At 35.5% G+C, this 23,655-nt stretch overlaps 1 protein-coding gene and 1 non-coding gene across 8 annotated transcripts in view; both read left to right on the top strand.

Moving 5' to 3' along the window:
• LOC138805896 (regulator of G-protein signaling 22-like) overlaps positions 1-23,655 on the top strand; it is a 123,270-nt gene that overhangs the window by 87,572 nt on the left and 12,043 nt on the right. For 6 of the 7 annotated variants that reach the window (XM_069991135.1, XM_069991137.1, XM_069991139.1 and 3 more), the window contains 8 exons: positions 4,996-5,190; positions 7,943-8,035; positions 9,220-9,392; positions 10,286-10,448; positions 13,449-13,607; positions 15,453-15,521; positions 18,810-18,971; positions 22,258-22,437. In XM_069991135.1, coding sequence (XP_069847236.1) covers positions 4,996-5,190; positions 7,943-8,035; positions 9,220-9,392; positions 10,286-10,448; positions 13,449-13,607; positions 15,453-15,521; positions 18,810-18,971; positions 22,258-22,437 — 1,194 coding nt within the window. The remainder of the gene's footprint in view (positions 1-4,995; positions 5,191-7,942; positions 8,036-9,219; positions 9,393-10,285; positions 10,449-13,448; positions 13,608-15,452; positions 15,522-18,809; positions 18,972-22,257; positions 22,438-23,655) is intronic. The other variant, XM_069991138.1, reaches the window with a different exon arrangement.
• Positions 6,026-6,132, top strand: LOC138806412 (U6 spliceosomal RNA). The gene has a single exon (XR_011365855.1). It is a non-coding gene; the product is annotated as a U6 spliceosomal RNA (small nuclear RNA).

The following is a 23,655-nucleotide window of genomic DNA, read 5'->3' as shown; positions in this document are numbered from 1 at the left end:
GATTATAGGCATGAGTCATTGGTGCCCAGCTGCTTTTGAAATTTAAAATATATATAATTTTATTGCTATTAATGAAGTGTTGTACAGAAGGCTTACCATTTTATAAGTAAGGTTATGAGTACTTTTTTTGGACAATGTCGCTTCTTTCTTTACTTTCCCCTTGTGATTTTGACATTTTAAAAAACAATTTCATTTCTGTAGGCCTTATGTATCAGAAAGGATTAGAAAAGATGTAAATTACAATGGTAAAGGTCATTATTTATCTCTTGAGTAGTGCAGAAAAAAGTATATTATCTTTAGAATATCTCTAATGAAGTCTCTGAAATTTCCTTGAAGAGGCATATATATAGAAACATTTTCCCTGCATATAATGAAAATCAAATAGCATTCTTTTTGTTGTTGTTATTGTTGGTCATGGGGCATGAACTCTGGGCCTGGGCACTGTCTCTGAGATATTCAGCTCAAAGCAAGCACTCTACTACTTGAGTCACAGTGCCACTGCCAGTTTTCTGGTGGTTAATTAGAGGTAAGAGTCTCATGGACTTTCCTGCCTGGGCTGGCTGTGAACAGAGATCCTCACATCTCAGCCTCCTGAATAGCTAGGATTACAGGCGTGAGTCACTGGCACCTGGCTAGCATTCATATTTTAATACCTATTAGAAAGTTGAATATTTATCAAAACATTGTTTTTTACAATTTTAGTGGAACTCTAAATTAATGCAGCTAATGATAGATTTAAAAAAAAATAAAAATAGCATTAACATATGGTCTTGTTTTACCAACTCTGGGTATATGTATATGAAGAATGTCAGTCAACATACAATAGAAATATCTGCACATTTGTGTTTATTGTGGTGTAAGTCACAATAGCAAGTTAATGTCATCAACAAATAAATTAATGGAAAAGGAAATCATGTTATTTGCGTAATAAAAGATGGAACTTTAGATCATCATGTTAAGTTAAATAAGCAGACCCAGACAAATATCACATGTTTTCTTTCATATATAGAATCTTCAGTTTTTAAATAAATCCTATACTGTATACAATTTGCAGTAATAAAAATGCCATAATGGAATATTATTTTGTACAACTGATATGTATTATTTTAAAAAAACATTTTCCCTCTCCCACCCCCTTTATGTTATTTTTGGTCTTCATTTCTTCCAATTTATTTCCCCATCCTTTTTTCCCCCTCTAATTCAGCACTTCCTCCTCTCCGAACAATATAGATCCTACATCTTTTTTCTTGCTAGTCTTGTTAAAAATCAGATAGTCTTAAGAGCTTAGTGAAAATGAACTCTAAGAATTTCAAGACCATAAAAGACTTTTTTTTTCGGGAGAGGAGTTGCTCTCCCCTCCCGTTTTTGAGAGTTGCCAAGAAAGTGAGTCACAGGCACAGGTGTAGAGGGGTGCAGGCAGGCCGCCCAGCGTGTGTTTCCTGATTACATAACCTTTGAGCGTCTCCAGGAGAGATGGAGTTCAGAGCCATGTTGTGTGCAGTGCCAGGCAGTCTGATCACAGACAGGCCATGCTTGTGTCCCTTCTGGAAATGTTTCCTGCTGGGCTGTTAAAGCATGGAAGGTTAATGTTTAAGTTGGAATCCTGTCAGCCACAGCTGTGTATGAGTGAATCTCTGCATTACTGTGAATGAGAGTGGCTGGCTGGAATATGAAGGGAGCCTTTTCACTGTTTCTCTTCACCATGAGCTGCATTGTTATTCACTCTGTGTTTGAAACTGGAAGAGCTGGGTGGCCAATAAAGCAGCAAATGACCCAGGATATTGAAACATAGATAATCAGACTGTATATATAATCTTTGTATTTCATCATTAAATCAGTTTAGTTCAATGTAGTGATTTTTAACATATTTTTGTATGTCTTTTATTGTAAAAATGCTGTGCAGGAGGGTTACAGTTAAATGAGCAAGGTAACGAGTACATTTCCTATTGAGCATTGTTGTCACCTCCTTTGTTTTCCCCCTAACATCCCTTCCCTCCCACCTCCACAACTACCCTCCCCCTCAGCCAAAGTTGTAAAGTTCATTTTCAACTTGGTGTTTTGTACATCTCACTGTTACAATGGGTTAACCTGTATCCTTTTTTAAGCATTTTGTTTTATAAAGATTTTAAGATTCAATTTTTTCTTACGTACTTATGTGTAGCTCTTGTGTTTGGTATATATAGTCATTTATCCACTTGAAGATTGACACTTGATTGTTAGAGAGATTAAAGTGCTGTATGTCAGTTGAATGCACTATAAATTTACTCTGTAGCCTGACGAGGAATTGAGAATTGAATTCTCTGTCTTTGTCTTTAAGTCCTTATCTACCTTTGTCCCCAGTGCCTTGAGGTGAGTAGTGTAAAAACTCAGTCCCTGTGGAAGTCAGTAAATATATTATTAAGGATTTTGCTTGTTATCATACTGGAGGATGATGCTTGAAGAAACAGTATTCTGATCTACTGCCAGTGAGGAAGGAAAATAAATAAGTAAATGAAAGTAGGAGGACAAATAAATTACCTGCATTTTTGTGCAATTGTCTGCCATTCAGCATTCTAGAACAAGTTCAAGGCCAAAAACAGTAACAACCAAAAGAAAAAGGAAAGAAAGAAGGAAGGAAGGAAGGAAGGAAGGAAGGAAGGAAGGAAGGAAGGAAGGAAGGAAGGAAGGAAGGATAGAAGGAAGGAAGAAGGAGTGAGAGGGAAGGGGAGGGGAAGGAAGGAGACTCAGGAGTTTGCTATGCTGGGGAATGAACCCAAGTCCTCACATATGCTTGGCACATTCTGCCACTGAGCTGCACCTTCAGCTCAAGAAACATTTTAAAATGTTAGTTTGGTAATTTTAATTTTTAGTTTCTTAATTTACCTAAATTTGATAGTTTGACTTATGTACTTTAAAGCTTAAAACTATGACAATGTTTAAGAATGGACTTGAATCTGATACAATCCCAGCTTGTTAGATTTACAAATCATTATCTCCAGTTAATTCCAAGATTAGAAAACTTTGTCACATACAGTGGGGGGGAGGGGACAATTTCACTTTAAATATTATCAAGTCATTTGGTAAATGGTTCACTTTGTAGTTTTCTTCCCAGCAGATTATGTAACAGTGTTTTAAGGAGGAAGTCTCCAGTCCTCACAATCATAAAATTCTAGATTACCTAGTTAAACAGGATATCTAAAATAACTCTTGTGTTTCCCTCCTCTGAACACTATTTTGTGCTGCTGTTCAACATTGTGCTCTTTCAAACAGTTTAAAACTGAAATCTGTGAATGAGAGTGGCTAGACATCTCTACTATATAAAACTTTAAAATAAAATGCTACTAAATTGCTTCACATGTATAAACAATTGAATGACAAAACAGATGAATAACATTGGGTAGACATTGTGGAAGATTTTTGAAGTTCTGTGTGTACCATCCATTTATTATTAGTATTTTTATTTTTGTGTGTGTGTGCGCGCGTGCGCACACACGCATGCGTGTGCCCAGGTCTAGTACTGGGACTTAAACTTGAGCCATACCTCTTCAGCTCAAGGCTAGCGCTCTACCACTTGAGCCACAGCGCCACTTCCAGCTTTTTCTGCTTATGTGGTGCTGAGGACTCGAACCCAGGGCCTCATGCATGGAAGGCAAGCACTCTAACACTGAGCCACCTTCCCAGCCCCTTGGAGCCTTTTCTACTCAGACTGATTTCAAACTTCTATCCTCACATTTTCAGCTAGGATTACAGGCTTGAGCCACCAGTGCTTAGTCATTTCCATTTATTCTTATCACCTTCTGTATACCTTCCATAGTCCAGGATGGATGGAGACATTTTAGGACAAAGAAGGACAATTAGTAAGAGTCTTAGAACTCTAATTCATTTAGGTAGGGCAATGGTCTGGTGTATACACTAGACGACCAATGACCAGATTTCCAACCCTACTGTGTTCTTGCCTCTGATTTCCACAAAGTACACACATTTTTGGTGAAGGTAAGAGAACAAGGATATTTGTAATCTCCGATTGACCATAATAATTGTATACCTTTAGCATTTTGTCATCTGTGAAAAAAAATGACCAAATGCTACTTACATGAGAAAGTAGACAAAGATAAGCAAAACTAGTTTTTATATTTCAAAAAGCTGCTTTGCCTTAAGTAGTTTACCCATATTTTCAAGAAAAAAAAGCAACATGGAGGTTCCACAAAAAATTAAACATTCAAGTACTCTATGATTCAGCAATTCTACTCCTGGGCATTTATCCCAAAGATTACAAACCAGGCTACAATAAAGCTAAGTTCATTGCAGCACTGTTCGCCATATCCAAGGTATGGAATCAGCCCAGATACTCCTCAATGGATGAATGGATCAATAAAAAATATATATATGCACACATATATAATGGAATTTTTCTCATTCATTAGAATGATATTGGATTATTTGTAAAGAAATGAAAAGACCTGAAAAAAACTATGTCAAGTGAAGTAAGTCAGGTCCAGAGAAACAAAGGGTGTATGTTTTTCCTTAGCTATAGAAGCTAAATTTGGCTTATTAACCTATAAGTAAATGCATTGGGTGGTATAGAAATGAATTAAATGCAGTAGATTCAAGAGAGAACTCTGTAATTGCTTAGAGAGACAGTCGAAGTTCAACAAAATAAACACTGGAAATGGGTACTTAAAAGGAGTGGGGTGAGGTAGACCAAAGAAGAGGAAAAGAGGAGGGAAACGCAGTCAAGAACACAACGTATATCCTACAAATTAAGAAGAGTGGGGGAAGGGTGGGTAGGGGAGGTGATGGGTGAGAATGTTGAAAGGGTGACATTGATCCCGATATAGTAAAAAACTGCTTTGTTAAATGGAAACTCCCTTGTACAACTACTTAAAGATAATCTTTAAAAATAAAAAAGCTTGTTTGCCTTTTCTCACTAGTTTACAAATGCCCTCGCTGAGGACTCTGATGGGCTAACTTCTGTGGTTTCTCCCAATCTCTCCCCCTCCCCCTCCCCCCTCTTAGTATCTTTTTGCCACCTACGTTGCGCCATCAGCCACTTTTGATATTGGACTTGAACAGGAAAAGAAAAAAGAAATTTATATGAAAATACAACCACCATTTGAAGACCTTTTTGACACAGCAGAGGAGTATATTCTTCTCATCCTGCTGGAGCCCTGGTCAAAGATGGTGAAGTCAGACCAAGTTACCTACAGAAAGGTATGATGACACTAAGGAATGGTGGGAGCTTTTCACCAGGCTGCTCACAGGAGAAACTCACAGGAGAAAAATGGAAAAAAGGTCCTCAGGCACCTGGGCTGTAGAATTAAGATTTGAGAAGATTCCACTTAAGCAAGGAAAATATTTATTTTTGTTTCTGGACAGTTTCTCTATTGTCTCCTAAAAGAAGATGTAAATCCCTGTCTTTTTTTGTTTTTGGTTCTCTGTACAAATAATGTCAGAAGAAGGAAACCCGAGTTTTGATTTTCTGTGACCCAGCAAAGTATGCCATGAAAATATACTGTTTTTGTCCTTTCCTGACATTTCTCAGCAGTAGTCTTAATGCTGATTAATGGGGAAAAAAAACCATTTCGTTTTATGCTGGGTGGGTTACAGTAAATATTACACCCATGGAAAATATAAATGCTTCCTATGTATTATGAAAGGCAATGCTCTGACTTCAGTGCTTCTATTTTAAAGTACACCCAGATGTTCAGACTGCTTGATTGGATGAAAGTTTCAGTGCTTTTTTTTTTTTTCATTCCAAAAGAGGTCATTTAAAGCCCTGGTGCTTGAATATTTTCATTATTCTTATTGCTTTGAATCACAAATTAAAACTGTCCTTGGGTATTTTTTAATGTATGCACCCTAAACATGAAGTCATTTCAGACAGAATTCTGCTGTCTATATTGCTACTCTTCTTGCATATCTACCCACCTATTTGCTGGTCACATCTTGTACCAGGAAGATAATTATATGACTAAGATAGAGTTAATACCTAAACAACTAAGAGGGGAGTTATTTTACTCGATTGTGACTGAAACAACTTACGACTGTGCTGGCTTCAGCAGCACATATGCTAAAATTGGAATGATACAGAGAAGATTAGCATGGCCCCTGCGCAAGGATGACAAGCAAATTCGTGAAGCGTTCCATATTTTAAGTGAAGTAAGCCAGGCCCAAAGAAACATAGGTCCCATAGTTTCCCTTATTTGCAATATCTAGTATATGTCTGAGTCAAGCAGAAACTGTCAGATAAGGTGATGTTAGGGAAATGAACCCTAAGATATGTATTCAAATGTTTTTTTCTTTCATGTGATTGCTTCTAACATATTTATAAGATTATTTCTTTGTTGCTATGTATGTCCCTCCCCCACAGTATAACCTGCTTTCACTGTATTTAATGTCGGTATAATTTGTGGAGAGGAAGGGGAAAAACAAACCGTTTAAATAGGGATACAGGTGGACCCATTGCAACAATGAGATGTACAAGTCGTTATGTCAAAAACGAACTTTACAACTTTGATGGGGGGACGGGGGGGGGGGGGGTGGGGGGAGAGCAGGGAGGATTGGGTGGGGGGCGGGGGGAGGATGGGAAGGGATGGGAAGGGTAAACAAAGGAGGAGGCTACAATGCTTGATAAGAAATGTACTCATCTTGCCCATGTAATTGTAACCCCTCTGTATAGTATTTTCCAATTAAAAAAAAAAACAAACTTATGACTTACTTAACTCAATGACCAAACTAGTGAGATTTTTATTCCTAAATTCTCTTTATTCTGGTAAAAGTAGTGTAATGTCTTTTTTTTTTAAAAAAAAATTTTTATTGTGAAAATACTGTACAGAGGGGTTATAATTACATGGGCAAGATAATGAGTACATTTCTTATCAAGCATTGTAGCCTCCTCCTTAGTTTCCCCTTCCCATCCCTTCCCATTGTAATGTCTTTTCTACTAATGAAATGTTCATGTGAATACACATGAAAATTTCATCCCTACCCACATAAAAAATATATTGCATTGCATAAAAGAAATGCAAAGTATATGGTATCTGCAGTGCCATTAAAGGGTTAGAATTGTAACTAACTTCCCTAGACAAATAAAAAATATTGTCATTAGCTATGATTATTATGAAAGGCTTTATTGACTATTTTTATTAGGAGGAAAAACAAATCTTTCTTAGTTCTAAAACTTCCTTAAATTCAAGGTTGAGGACTTCTCTAAAAGACCAGCTGGTTGTATCATGTAGACTTTCCCCAAAAGGATACCTAAGCAGACTAGCAGAGCCAGCTGTTAAATACAGAAAGTTCTCGAGCAGTTAGCCAGCCAAACTGGGTTTTCCTTGTAATAGAGAATTCGAGAGTGGTCTTGTTCTTCTAACAATATAAAATAATGGATTGCATATTCCAAAGACTGAGTCCTTCTATGAAGATTACTTTGATGACAGACTCCTCTTAGGTTATAGCAATAAATCCTTTTATCCTCGACTAATAACAATATGAAACCTTTTCTTGTTCTGAATGATTTTGTCCCTGAATCCAGCAGTGACTACCTTCATGACTATCATGACTGAATAGAAATTGAAAATATAATCCACATTTGGCTTATTAGTTTACATTGGGTGTCCAGAAAGAAGTGGTCATTGGTGGCAAATTATCATTACACAGAAATGTATACATTTTAATTGTATACTTTGAAGTCTGACCTTTCTACATTTAGTCTTTTTAACTAAGTTAGATTTTTTAGTTTTGCCTCCAAAAGAATCGCTGGGGGGCTGGGGGCTTAGCTCAGCGGAAGGACGCCCGCCTGGCAAGCGCAAGGCCCTGGGTTCGGTCCTCCGCCCTGGAAAAAAAAAAAAAAAAAGCTAGAAGAATCGCTGGTGCAAGCCCACTATTTTAGTCAATTGTGAATTCGTTTCTCTACTCTTTCATAGTGTATATACTATTGATGTTACAAGCATTTTCATTATTTTAGGTGGAATTGGAGCAAGAAACTCGGCAGTTAGACTCTACATACTTCAGAAAGCTACAAGCTTTGCATAAAGAGACATTTTCCAAGAAAGCTGAGGTAAGACAACTTTCTACTTACAAAAACAACCTTTTTATGCTAGAGAAGATGATCACTTTTCTACTGGTGGTGAGATCTCACATTGAGGAGATCATGTGTTTTTAATATAGGGAATAGGCAGTGTCTGTTCCTTTGCCTAGCATACCACATTTGACAGATATGTTACAGTCACACATTTAACAACAGAAAAATATTCACCAAAATGTTACAGATAGTTCTGAGTGGTAAGATTTCAGAAGACTTTTTTTTTAAACATTCTTCTTTGTACTTCTCTGAAAATTTTCTTATGCAATGAAGTTTTACAAAAACAGTATTTTAAAAACTGTAACCTTTTGTGCCTTGTGAACCCAGAAGCTATTTGTTTAACATGCCATTAATTAATATCTTGGAAAGGATATAAAAATCCGTAAGGGTAGTATGTTGAAAAGTTGGATCAAAACTTAATGAACTAAATAAAATTTATAACATTCTCTATACCCTTCTATATAAGGAAAATTCACTTTTAAATATTGGTAACTTATGATGAGACTTTTTAAAAAACAGAGAATTAATTCATTATGTAAGGAATTATCTAAGGAAGGACATTTCAAGGAGTAAGCCTATTCCTTATAAAATGTCCACAAAATATCAAAGGGCTGAAAAGTTACCTTGTACATGAGAATTACATTAAGGAATGAACTATTAGACAAGTATCCTATATGACTTTTAATTATAGGGTAATGGTTTGTGTTCATGATGTATTGTTAACAAAACTATATGTAGGTGCGTAATTCTATCTTCATTTTTGAAGATAGATATAAAGACTAGAAGACACGTATATATTTTATTATATATAATATGCTTATATATAATATGTTATCTCTGTATTGTAGTATTACATATACTTGCAATTTCTTCCTTTTTACTACAGACATATTACTGCTTTACAAGAAGTAGAATAAAATTAGTATTTTAAAACAAATGCTTTAAATGTTTGCTAAATGTTTATAAGAGGAGGGTGGGGTAAAAGGAAAGGAATTTGACATGAATTAAATCTGAGCCACCTAGATTCTTTATTTAGTTCTGCAACTGAATTGTTTAACAGTCTTAGCTTAATAGTTAATTTTTCTTGTGATTTTTCTATTTAAAATTGTAAATGATTTGTTGCATTTAAGAGATTTTTATGAAAAGTATTATGTCATTAGGGTACCACTGATGAAATTGGAACTAGTATTTTATCACTCGCTAATGTCTCTAAACAAACAGAATATTGGAATAATGTTCCTGAAGAATACAAGCATTTTACTTTTAATGATCTGCTTAACAACAAATTGGAATTTGAACATTTTCGTCAGTTTCTTGAATCTCATTCTTCAAGGTGAGAAACACATTTATTTTAAAATGTATTGCTTACTTAAAGTATTATTTTTGATACTTTACTTAGGTACTGGTTTTGATTCAGTATATTATAATCTTGCTTGGTGCTAGATATTTTTTTAAACATTGTTAGTAAAAACTCATGTGCATAATCATGTGAAATTAGTAGAATTACTTTTTTGTTGCAATGCAGTTGTTTTATAGCAACCTTCAAATGTTTTAAGTGGTTACATGATTTTTGTTGATACTTAACACTGGCTGACTTAAAACACCAGTGTACTGTTTTTATTTCCTTTTCCTACTATTTCTCTATTTTATGTTTTTTTTTTTACTAACTATAGGAAATAAATATCTCCTAGATTACTGAAAAGATTGTAATATAATGAAATAATATGAGTTTGTACAGAGTCTTGGAATTTTACATGTATCCAATATAAACTGAAATATGGTCATATTTTTTCTTTCAAGTTGACAGAAACTGGTTGACCTTTTCTAGGTAGTTTCCCCTCATTGTGATTGGGATTTTTCTAAATCTTGTCTGTTATCAAATGGACATGCTGTGTGGATCTTTTCTCATATTTGAAATTGATGGAACTAGTCCATCATTAAAGGAAGAACCCAGAGACAGCACCAATAATGATAAATTATTTTTCTGGTTCCAGTTCCTAGCCATCAGTCATTTGACTGGAATTTGGATTATAACAGAGTCAAAACTAACTGGCGGAGTATAGAATCAGAAACCACATCATACTCATTAGTTCTGATGTAAGAAGATGTGCTAACTGGCCCAGTCAGCCACTTCCTGAGTTTTGTCAAAAACAGTAATTTGTTAGTGTTAAGTAGAGTTTACAGAAATAAATAAGGGCTATATTTTTTCCTTTGTTTTTATTTTAGCATGGACCTTATGTGCTGGATAGACATTGAACAGTTTCGAAGAATAGTTTTCAAAGATCGAAATCAAAGAGAGGCAAAATCAATATACATTAAAAACAAATACCTTAATAAAAGGTATTTCTTTGGACCCAAAAGTCCAGCTTCTATATATCAGCAGAATGAGGTATCAGCATAAACCTATTTTCTACTTGAAGTCTAAATGAGAGTAATTTATTTCTTTTTGCCAATGATATGAAAGTTTCCCTTTTTCTTTTGCTTTGCTTATATGACTTAGATACTACACCTTTGTGATATTTTATTTAAGTATTCACAGTATATAAATGTGTTTAAAGTTTACTCCAGTGTAACATACATGACTTTAGAAGTAATTTATGGGAGAAAAATAAATTATTCATCTGGGTCTATATTAAGGGCAATTTCAATAAACTTGAGGGTATAATCATGGCTTTATACATATTGTGCTTGAATTAGTCACTTAGAGATATCAGACACTGTTCTAGAGATAAACAGACAAAGTCCCTTGTACCTTTCAACCATTGAACCTAATCTTCTTTCTCTTCATCTTTTAACCCTTCCCCCCCCCCCCCCCCCCCCCCCCCGCCTTTGCTTCTTAGTTACTCCCTAATGATGGGCTTCCTGTTTACAATGTCATTAATCTCAGGAACCATATTCATTAATGAGGAATGTGGGTTTGACCATTTTGTTATACCAAAGTCTTATAGCAGCTTAATTATTATTAATAACAATCATGCCATCTGATTTATAGTCCCCTATAAGCAGATTAGGATCAGCAGTAGATTTGAGAGTTCTTGTGACACTTTCATTTCATGGATTATGTTTTTTTACTACAGAGTTAAGGACTATAATTTATTTAATTTAGAGTCAAATGCATAGTATGTGATTTTTTTTTAATTTTAGGAGCTTAAAAGCACACATACCTTAAAGGCATACATTTATAAAACACAAATTTCAATGCTAAATTTAGTATATTAAAAATTCAAGAGACATTCATGAATATAACAAATCAAATAATTAAATTGTATCTCTGGCCTGGGAAGAAATAAACATTAATCTTTGGGATTAAGGGGGGAGAAGCAATCCTAGAATTAAATATTTTAAGATTATTCTAGAACTAAATGACAAAAATGCCTTCCCATTACTTGCCTGAGATACAAATCTGGGACACATTAGCAAAAGTGGCTGGGTTTTCAATAAGCACAAGTATGAAATAAACACATGGAGAGCATTTGTTTTCTGTTTGGCTTGTGCTACATTGCGTGAGGTTTCATGGTATCTGATGCTACTGTCTGAACCCTCTGGAGTGCATGCAGCATGTTGATGGGAAAACTCGCCCATCACTATGATAGCAAATGCTTGTGCTTGCTTCAGAATTTCCCACTGACTTTTTAAAAAAGATAATTTTATTGCTATTTATATTAAAGAGTTGGATTGGAGGGGTTACAATTCCATACATCAAGTAACGAATATAATCCTTCTTGAACAATGTCACCCCTTCCCACTGACACTTTTTCCTGTCATCCCTTGAGGATGTCCATATCACATTACATTTTATAAGGATTGTGCTAATTTTTTTTTAAGGATTGTGTTAATCTTAATTTCAGTTGTATAGCCAGTTTGCTCTTGTATATACCAAGGTTGCCAAGAACAATATTACTAATTATTCACTTGACTATTATTATTCTAGAGGATTGAAAATAGGACCTTTTTTTTACACAGTGTCTTTCATAGTATTTTATTAATAAGTTAAAGGAGAATTAAATGAGGGTGATTGTTCTGGTGAGCAATCTAGAAAAACTGAATAGTGTACACAGAAACAGATAGAAAACAATGATTTACAGCAGGAAACATGTATCAGTAGCTTGTTGAGGTCAGTAATTATTCAGAAAGAAGATTTGGGTCATAAAAATGTGTGTTTAAAATGCACACAAGTTGAACTACTTGACCTTTCTCTAGTTCTTGATGCCTCTATTTTCTAGTTAGAAATAGTTGGGAAAACTCTACACCACTATTCCTGCTGTCATCCCATCATCTCCATCCCAACATTAGTTGATGATGTCATATATATTTATGATAGCTAAGTCAAGGTTGTCTTTTTTTTTTGGTCAGTTGTGGGGCTTGAACTCTGGGCCTGGGTGTTGTCCCTCAGCTCTTCAGCTCAAGGCAAGCGCTCTACCACTTGAGCCACAGCACCACTTCCGGTTTTCTAGTGGTTTATTGGAGATAAGAGTCTCACAGACTTTCCTGCCTGGGCTGGCATTGAACCATGATCCTCAGATCTCAGTCTCCTGAGTAGCTAGGATTACAGGCGTGAGCCACCTGAGTAGCCACCGGTGCCCGGCTAAGGTTGTCTTTTTTTGTCCTGGGGCTTGAACTTAGAGTGTGAGATTTTTTTGCTCAACACTAGCACTCTATCACTTGAGCCGCAGCTCTACTTCAGGCTTTTTGGTTGTTAATTGAAAAGAGTCTTACAGACTGGCTTAAAACTGCAATCCTCAGATCTCAGTTTCCTGTGTAGCTAGGATTATAAGAGTGAGCAATTGGTGCCTGGCTTTCAAGGTTTTCTTTTAAGTAATTGATGCCTCATTTTCCTCACGTACAAAAACAAAAACAAAAACATGCTTTCTCCAATGGACCAATTTGATGAGAGTCATACAGAACAAAATGCTATTAAGATTACTTAGGAAAAAAAATCAATTGATTAATGCTCTCATTTTATAATTGAAGATACTGAGTCAATGAAGAAAAATGCCTTGCTTGTTATTCATGCTGGATTCCTGGGGGCCAGGATGTAGCTCAGTGGTAGAGCAATGCCTAGCATGCATAAAGCATTGGATTTCATCTGAACACGAGCTCACAAATACACAAATCCCACACCTATACTTTTCAATATTTCATAGCAAGCAAAGTCATACATCGAGAACAACTGCCACAAAACTCACAGTTTGTTGTTGTTTATGTTGGGTAAGTTGTCTGTGGTTTCTATAGACAATATAATCAGAAGATGTTATATGAGGAATGAAAATTGTGACAACTGTCAGTTACTCTGTAAATGGTGGTTTGTTTGTTTTTTGGAGTAAATGAATATTAGTGTTTCTTTAACTAAATACAAACTTGTATTTCTGGTTCACTTCTATTTTCTTAGATAATGCGTTTAAGTGGTGGCTGGGGGAAGATTCTGCATGAACAGCTGGATGCACCTGTTCTAGTTGAAGTTCAGAAACATGTCCTGAACAGGCTAGAAAACGTGTGGCTGCCATTGTTTCTTGCAAATGAACAGTTTGCAGCACGTCAAAAGATAAAGGTATATAAATGTGTAATCTTTTAATAGCAGTAGAGATGCCTATCAATCAACCAGGAAAAACATCCTGAAGAATCTACTTCTTAGAAATGGGTTTGGACAGGGAGAGGATTTTTACTTTTTACTTTGTAAAATGGGTTTTTGTTTTGCTTTTTTAAAAAAAAATTAAAACAAATATTGCATCATTCAAATGTCCCTAGTATAGCTAAAAACAGGAAAGTCTAATCCATCAGAAAACTGGTAACTTTGGATCTTAAAGACAAATGCCTTTAATGGTAACTAGGAACTAGTTGAAATGATTTCGCTTTTCAGATACAATGAAATCAATTGATCAAACACTTTGAGACCTACAGAATTGGACATATCCTTAGTCTTTTGAGCTGAATAACTTAAGGGAAAACAGAATTTTTAGCATGGAGAAAAGCTCACTTGTTTTAGGCAAAATGTTTCTGTAAATAATCTCTCAAATCTCTTTATTCCTTTTCTTTAGGGCAATTCCAGTTCTCTTTCCAAAGCCAATTACATCGACATTGGGCCTACTAATAGTATTTACCACATGTTCTCATTATGTTTACCACAGCAATTTTATTGTAACTTGTAGTTATTTCCTGACTTAGCATTCTTTGGGTGATCAGCAAAATAATCTAATTCTGGAGACCTTAAACAAAAAAACAAAAGGAGTGGTATAAACTATTATATTATGGTCTTGGAGTATCTTATACACGACACATAGGAGAAGCAGTAACACCCTAGCTTTAGATAAGATATAGGCCAGGACAGCCATGGGAACTCAGCAAGAATTCTTAGATCATTGTTCTGAGCTGTGATTATCAAGAAAACTTAATGGTGGGGCTAAAACTGATTATTACACAATCATGTCTAGCATACATAAGGCCCTGGGTTTGACCCACAGCATTTGTTTAAAAAGAAAAAAAAAGATTCTGCCCTTGTGATCCTAATCCTTCTCCTCTCGATCATTTCTATGTGTTTTGGATAAGGAAGTAGAGACTTAGCATAGATTTGGCAAGAGTTATTCTCTAAGATAAAATATTATATATTATTATATATAAGCAGAAACCCCAACAAATACAGTCATCTCTTGATGTTTATGGAGCACCTCTGTGGATACCAAAACTCTGAAGATGCTCAAATTCCTCATGTAAAATCTTATAATATTGGCATATAACCCTCTCACATCCTTCCTTCCATATATTTTAAATCATTTCAGGATAACTTGTAAAACTAATGCAATACAAATGTTGATTGAATAGCTGTTATACTGTATTGTCTATGGTATAAAGACAAGAAAAAGGTCCATGGATATTCAGAGTAGGTGCAAATTTTTATTTTAATATTTTCATCTCAGCCTGGTTGAATTCACAGATGCACCAATGGATATTGACCGTCAACGGTATCTTCTGTTTGTTTCTTTCTGCTGAATGTTTCTTTGGGGGAAAAAGTTAGTAGAGGGAAAATATGCAGCTAGAGAAGTAGAGTGCTTGCTTAATAAATGCCAGACCATTAATTTAATCTCCAATATGAAAATGGCACAAAACTCTGAGCAGTTATCAGATCACTCTAGAGTCATGTAAGTGAGCCAAAGTGAAACTGTGATGGTTAATTTGGAGCAGAGCAGTTGGGTACTAATACTGTTAGCAAATGAGGACCCTGGGTTCCAAGAATGAGTAACTCAGAGTCCTGACTCAGGGCTTCAATTTCTCTAATTCTTTTTGTGAATGGCACTCTCTTTCAGTCTAACCTACATCTCACTTTATAAGCTACAAATCAATAATTTCAAAACCCTGAACATTCTGATTAAGTGGATGAAATAATTGGTTTTGCTCTTAGATACAGATGAAAGACATAGCAGATGAGCTTTTACAACAGAAGCATGAAAGGAAAATCGGGGTCTGGAAGGCAAGTAATTATTATACTCTTCCTCTTTTAAGTTCCAGTTTGTCAAAAGTATTATTTTTCCTTTCCCTTCTTGTTCAAAGACCTTCCCTGATTTCTAAACCACCAACTGACTACCCATAGCATTCTTCCTTGGCAGATGGAATTTGAGGGAATGTGTGATTCTGTCAGAACTCTGTTCTGAAGTACTCCTTGAACTGCTCAATGGTAGAAGTGTGATTGGTCTTCATGTACATTTCTGCATCAGACTTTGATTGGATCCCCGGCTCAAAACAAAACAAAAAAAAACCCCAAACCCCAAAACATTTGTTTTGCTTATGATGGGTTTATTGAGACAAGCTGTTCTCACCAGTGTCTGGTAGCTTATTTATCACTGAGAGTGGATTACACAAAAAGAATGCACACAGCAGAATCAGCAGGTTAATTCATGTTACAACTGTTTCCTTTATTTACAATTACAGTTTAACTTTAAAAGAATTATGACTATTATTTTAATGATTATTAAAATCACTATAATATGATACTTTGCTATTTGCCTATTTTACTTTTTAACAAACATGAGGCACACAACCTTTTTTTTTTTTTTCTGAACCTACATGATGGAATGTCGTACGAGACTCAAGTAAACTCTTGCAAACTAATAAAAATAAAAATGGGCTGGGAAGGTGGCTCAGTGGTAGAGTGCTTGCCTTGTATGCATGAAGCCCTGGGTTCAATTCCTCAGCACCACATAAGCAGAAAAAGCCATTGGTGCTGTGGCTCAAATGGTAGAGCACTAGCCTTGAGCTGAAGAGCTTAGGGACAGCGCCCAGGCAGAGTTCAGGCCCCACAACCGGCAATAATAATAATAATAATAATAATAAATGTATCAGAAAGTTAGTGGAGTGCATGTAGTAGTTAGGGTATAGAGTCTATTTTGATATTTTCCTTTTGAAAGAAGTAATTTTTAATGACTTTTTAATTATTTTTTAATTGGAATACTAAATAGAATGAGCTTGTATTTTATGTTGTTGTACATTATATATTGTATTATGCTCAATTGAGTTAAATTATAGGTTTTAGTCAAATTACTAAGTTTTACTATCTTAAGAAGCAGGTCTTAAAACATTATTTGTTGAGTGGGTTTTAAATAAACATCCCAGTCTAACTTATAGTTGTTTCTATTTATAAGGCTATCATTGTAATATGGACCAGATGTTAAGGGTCTTAAGTTTTAGTCCACAGAACATGGCATGTGCCTCAATAAATAGTGATAGACATCTCGGCACTTTATCTGGGTTAATGCCACGGCACTCATCCGGACTGCGCAGAGTTGCCTTCGCTTTGCAGTTCCAACTCACTGTCACCTTGGAGGCCCTTCCCTTTCCAGGCAGAATCAGTCACTCTTGCCTTTGCGTTCCTGTAGCACTTTTGAAATAATTCCCTTAAACAGTTCTAATGGTGGTCACATATGATTTCTTTCAAGGAATTTATTTAATGCATTGTCAACAATAGATATTTTTCATGTAATTTAATCATTAGTATAATTTGTAAGTAAGTCATCTAAACTGTTGCCTTTGGAGTGATATATCCTTACAGGGTTGTATGCGAAAGTCAGCTTTGGAAAACTTCAATAAAATTGAAAGCTATTTGCTAAATTCAATAAAATCTTTTTTATGTTGTTAAATCTGAGAAGGTAAAGGAAATTGTATGGTTTTTAAATGGGCAAAGAAAAATTAAAATGGGCAAAGAATAAAAAGGAAACATTTCAAAATGGTGAAGATATAATAGGAGTAGATTACAGTACTTTTCAGTTTAGGAAAATACCACAGATACTTCTAGATTTTATGATATGTGAAACAAATCCTCAATCATTTTTTAAAAATCTATTGCTACCACTGGAGCTGTAGCTCAATGACAGAGTACTTTCCTAGCATGTGTAAGATCCTGGATTTGATTCCCAGCACCACAAAATTAATTACCACTTATATGCTTATATTATACCTATTAATAATTACTAAAACAATTTAAAGATGTTCATGTGAAAACATGATATTTCCAGGATAGAATTACAATGTAGCTTAGTAAAATTTCCATGTAAATTATATAGAATTGATTTTTTAAAACAAATTTTAAAATTGTTTAAATATTTAACTGCTTGCACTTTTTTAAACGTAGGAATGTTTTTCCATGCCTAACCTAGTACCTGTGACTGAGGCAGGAAGATGAGAAATTCAAGGATAACTTGACTGCATACTGAAATTCCCTCTCAAAATCAAATCAAATCAAATAAATAAGCCAGGTGCCAGACTATAGTCCTAGTTATTTGAAAGTCTGAGATTGGAAGGCTCACAGTTAGAGGGCAGCTGAGGCAGAAAAGTTCAGCCCAGAGCTGAGTGCAGTGATATGCACCTGTTAAACTGTGACAGAAAGCCTAAAACAGGCACATGGTAGCTCAAACCTGTAACCAGGTGGCTGGACACATGGCTCTGTGGTAAGAACATGTGCCCAGCAAGCACAGGCCTTGAGTTCAGAGCTCAGTAGTGCCATATAAAATAAATAAATAAACAAACAATAATTTCTAATAATGCAAAATTGAAAAATAAAAATAGATAAACAAAACATGAATGATAATGAGACATGAATATAAAAGGGAGGCAGTTCATCTGAGAGTCAGCAGGAGAGAGAGAGAGGAGGATGCTGAGAGGTGAAATACTGTACTTATATGTATGTGAACACAGCGTATAATGAACCTCATGAAACACTTTGAAAAGGGAGAGAGGAAGAAGGGCACTTTAGTGGATGGTGTGAACTTGCTCAAAGCACAACTATACACATAGATAGAATTGTCCCCATGAACCCCATCATAGTATTGATGTATACTAATTCAAAAGTAAAATTAAAAACAAAAATAAACAGCCCAATAGATATGTGAATCCTTATGATTTACTTTCTTTTCTTTCCAGAATTCACACATGTACTTAAAAGTCATTTTTCCCAGTGGTCCCAAACTGATCTATTAGCATTCTTAAACAATGTACTCATATGTTGTAAATTATCAGTCACTCTTTTTCTACTTTCTAAGGAAGTCTCTTTTAATTTACTTTTAAAAATTGTCATAAATAATAAAAATGACAAGAGGGAGGAGATCAGAGGGAAAAAAGCTGCCAAATTCTATTGTATTCATGCTATAAATTTCAGTGACTAACATTAAAGGGATAAAAGTTGATCATTTTAGTCTAATCAATGACTTTATTATTATTATTATTGAGAACATAGCTCATTTTCTGTATTTTTTTTTGTTTTGGACAGCCTGTGGAGAGCAAGTGGATATCTTCATCTTGTGAAATTATTGCTTTTCGTAAAGCATTATTGAATCCAATTACTTCAAGACAGTTTCAACGTTTTGTGGCTCTAAAAGGAGATTTATTAGAAAATGGAGTACTTTTTTGGCAAGAAGTACAAAAATATAAGGTATTGTATTAGAGAAAACCACTTTTGAGAAAATCTTTCATGAAAAAATGTGTATAAAATACCTTAATCTGGCCATCTTCTCTATACCAGCATTTAAGTATCAAGATGTTTATTGTCCATTTTCTAGTTACACTTACTATTTACAATGAAAAGTAAGAGTGAGCCCTAAAATGATAGTACTGAGACTTTTTTTTAACATATTAATATACATTATGTTTCTTGTTGTTTTGTGCTGGTACTGGGGCTTGAACCTAGGGCCTCATGCTCTTGCTTAGCTTTCTTGTTCACAGTATTATGCCACTTGAGCCACGCTTCTACTCTGGCATTTTGCAGGCCAATTGGAGATGAAGTATTGCATATTTATCTTCCCAGGCTAGCTTTGAATTTCAGTTCTCCAGATCTCAGCCACCTTGAGTAGCTAGGATCACAGGTGTGAGTCACTAGTGTGCAATGTAATATGCATTTTCACCAAATAAGTACCTTCCTGAAGAGATAGAATCTGTTTTATAAAAAAAAGTATGGCTTTAAATTTTTCTTTAGGTAGTTGTACCAAGGGTGCTATACAACAAAGCAGTTAATGAATGCAGTGTCACTTGATCAATGTCACACTTTTCAACATTCTCACCCACCCCATCCCACCCCACCCCTTCTCTCACTTTTCTTAATTTTTAGGTTATGTGTTGAATTTTTGTTACCATTTAACAAACTAATTTATGTATACAATACCATCTTGAACATTGCTATCCCTTCAACCACTTTACTCTCCCTTCAACTGCTTTACTCCCCTTCTTACCCACTCGTTCCCTTATTTTTCTCAGTTCTTGTCTGCATTCTACTCATATCCCCCATTCATTCTTTTACCCATCACCTCTTGTCTTCACCCCCGTTCCCCCCCCAAGTACACACTTCCTAGTACTCATTTTGTACTCATTTTTGATGTCGCCAAAAGGGAACTCTACTACACTGTTGGTGGGAGTGTAAACTTGTCAACCACTCTGGAAAGAAGAATGAAGGTTTCTCAAAAGACTAAACATAAAGCTTCCCTATGACCCAGCAATTCCACTTCTGGGCATTTACCCAACAGAGCACAAAGAGGGATACACTAAAGTCATCACCCAACCATGTTTATTGCAGCACTATTTTCTATAACCAAGACATGGAATTAGCCAAGAATGGATCTTTTGTTTGTTTTGTACCAGTACTGGGGCTTGAATTAAGGACCTTGTGCTTTTGCTTAGCTTTTCTGCTCAAGGCTGACTCTCTACAACTTTTTTCTCGTGGTTAATTTAAAAATAAGAGTCTCAGTGATTTTTTTTCTGCTCAGGCTAGCTTTGAACTTTGATCCTCAGATATCAGCCTTTTGATGCTAGGATTACAGGTATAAACCACCAATACCTGCTCTGATGAAATTAGTTTTCACTTTGTTTTCAACTCACATATCTACTAATGTACCATCCACACTTCCCCCCAAGACGAGGATTCTTTAGCCACAAAGCTATGCTGCTCCCAGTTAATAACTGTGGCAATATGCAAAGATGTGATTGGTGTTCATTGTAGTGGAGCCTTCTTCTTGACTTTCAAAAATCAGACAGATTCAGATATACAATGAAACATTGGTTACTTAATTATAATGTTTCTTTTAACTGAATATTCTTCAGTAAATAAGAAAAGTATGTCGTAGGAGAAAAATCAATGATAGAAAATATGCTTATATTTTTATTTCTTTAAACCAGGTACTAGAAAGCAGTATTATTTAATCTAAAATATATGTTCCTGTGTACATCCATAGAGAAAAAAAATTGTGAGGGCCAGGCTGAATCCTCAGGATACAACAATAATTAAAACAGTCCTCTTCTTAGAGCTTATGGTGTCAAGGGAGGGACATAGGATTGGTAAACAAGGCAGCGGTCAGCCTGGGATGAGGACCACACAGTAGAAAGCCTAGGATGCTAGGAAAATGGTAAGATGGACTTCTCTCCTAGACTGAAAGAATCACAGAAAATTTGTACTATTTGTCCTGTATATAAATTTATCTGATTTGGGGAGGGGAAAAGGAAACACAGAAAGAGTGGGACGAAGGGTGAACTAATTCAGTATACTATACTAGACACTATGTTGGAAATGAACTATACAACTTGTGAGGAGAGGTGTTGGGAGGGAAAAAAACTGGGAGAAAATGAGGGAGGGGTGACATTGTTAAAAATATATATACTCATTACCTGACTTACATAACTGCAACCCCTCTAGACATCATCTTTACAATACAAAAATAAAATAAAAAACTTACTAGAAGGAAGCTGGATGCCAGTGGATCATGCCTGTAATCCTAGCTACTTGGGAGGTTGAGATTTGAAGATCACAGTTTATAGAAAGCCTAGGTAGGAAAGTTGTGAGACTACTTCCAATAAATAGCAAAAAGCTAGGCTAGAAGCATAGCTTAAGTGGTAGAACAAGCCCAGTACCAGAACACACAGACTTGCATACAAAGTTACCTCATTTCTGTCTTAGAAATGAGGAGTTTCCAAATTTTACTATTAACTGATTTAAGAACCTATCTTTAACATAAAAATGCTATAATTCAAGCTAATCTATCTCTTTATTAAGAAAAAGGAAAAATAACCTTATATCTGTGACTTTAAAACTGGCTCATGCTAATGCAGAGCTTTTATTTTTACATTTTTTAATAGAGAGGATAGTGTGAGGCGATAGCTGAAACAATATTGATACCAAACAATCTATAAAGACACCTATTAACCACCAAGCTCACTTCTGTTGCTAGCCTTCTCAAGGAGCAGTGCACATGGGAAAACTTGTGCACACTCCTGTAGAACCCACCAGATTTAGTGCCTCAAGTCAGCATTTCTCCTACAGCCCTCAATGAGATCTGTCTACGTAACACGTATTTGCTATCCTAAGTCTTAGGAAAGTGTCCCAGAATTCTCTTGCATAGAGATTGAACCCTTTAAGGGCACAGATGGTATCTGGAGGCTCAACTCAGTGTCAGGCATGGAGCAGGTACTCAATATATAGTGATTAAGTAAATCAGAATAGGCACTAAAGCTGTTTGTTCCTTTGCGTAGGGGAAATAGGTGATCAGGATTAAGTGAAAGGTATTCTACCACATGAACCATGCCCCCAGCCCCAAATATTGTGTTTTTTAAAAGACAATCCTGACATGTCCCAGTACCTGATGTAAACCTTTATTACCTGAAACATGGACAAGCTTGGTAAAGAGTTCTAGTAATACACTAATCATTCTGTTCTGTCTTTCTCCCTTCTTATTCAGGATTTGTGCCACTCCCATTGTAGTGAGTCTGTCATCCAACAGAAGATCACAACAATCATCAACTGCTTCATTAACTCCTGTATTCCACCAGCCTTACAAATTGACATTCCCATAGAGCAAGCCCAGAAGATTATTGAACACAGGAAAGAGTTAGGGCCATATATATTCAGAGAGGCACAGGTAAGAGATCAGGACATGTGGCTACGCATATTTCAAGTGGGTTGGCAATCAAGATACTCTTTAAAAAAACTTATTCATATTTAGTAAGAGTTTAGTCCTCCAAATGCTGGGATGTATTCTGCTTCATTTAAATAATCTTTGCATATGCCATGAAAAGATAAGAAATTAGTAACTTCAATGTCATTTTGTTGATAATATGCAGCAATAAAATTAAAATGTACTTTGACTTTCAAGAATTACCATTTTTGTTTCCAGATTATTAAAAAAATATTCCAGCTAATTCTTTCTTCCTTTCCCACCATTCAGATTTCCTTTTAAAAAATCTACCACCACAAAAAAATGTGTAAAATATTTGTGTCCTAAAATTTGTATATTTTTAAAGGTTGGAATATCCACGTAGCTTATAAAATAAGTGAGAGGAGATTTAAGTACTCAATCAACACAGAGTACACAGACTCATGCAAGGAAAATCATGACTGCTGACCTGCTCAAATTACTTCTTTTTAAGATAAATAATAGCAAACATTGACTTAGTGAACATAATTTATATGCATTTTGAAAAGCCTTTTAGTGATGTTGTTCCTAAAAAATGATTAAGAAAAATAAATTATAATAGGGGCAGTAGGGAAGGCCATGTCATGAATTGATAGGAAACAGATTTAGAGTAGGATTGCCCCGGAGCATGGAACAGCATTACTCCTTAACATTCCTTTGCAAACCAGCTGTGTTCAAAGTTCCTCTAAGGGATCCAAAGTGAACTCAACATGCTACATTATTCACTAAAACAGGCAAAAATACAGAGGAATGATTGAGGATGTGCTATGAGCAATAGATAAAACATGGCGCCTATGAGCAATAGATAAAACATGGCGCCATGTAGCATCTCTTGATGAAAAGATCCAAAAGATAAGTTAGTCTCACCCCAAGCACTGATGAACTAGACTAGGACTTTACCCATCGATGTCAAAGACCTTGAGTCTGAAAGGAGATGTCTGGAACTGCCCATCCAACTGACTCTGTCACTCTTTCAGGAACTGCAGCCTCTAGTTGTAGAACTCATATTCTCTAGCATCTGACTTCACTTGATTTTCTAAAATGAAGTCCTAGCTTAAATAAAGACTTTAGAGCATCAGAAAAGACAGACTATTTAAGGATCACATCCCTCCAAATCTATTATTCTCCCTGTTTTCCTAAAGGAAACTTAGAGAATAGTGTCAT

The sequence above is a fragment of the Dipodomys merriami genome, unplaced genomic scaffold (assembly GCF_024711535.1).
Source record: "Dipodomys merriami isolate MVZ:Mamm:240054 unplaced genomic scaffold, mDipMer1.0.p SCAF_4, whole genome shotgun sequence".
NCBI lineage: Eukaryota > Metazoa > Chordata > Mammalia > Rodentia > Heteromyidae > Dipodomys > Dipodomys merriami.
The sequence above is the reverse complement of the archived record's forward strand: the minus strand, read 5'-3'. Positions and strand labels throughout refer to the sequence as shown.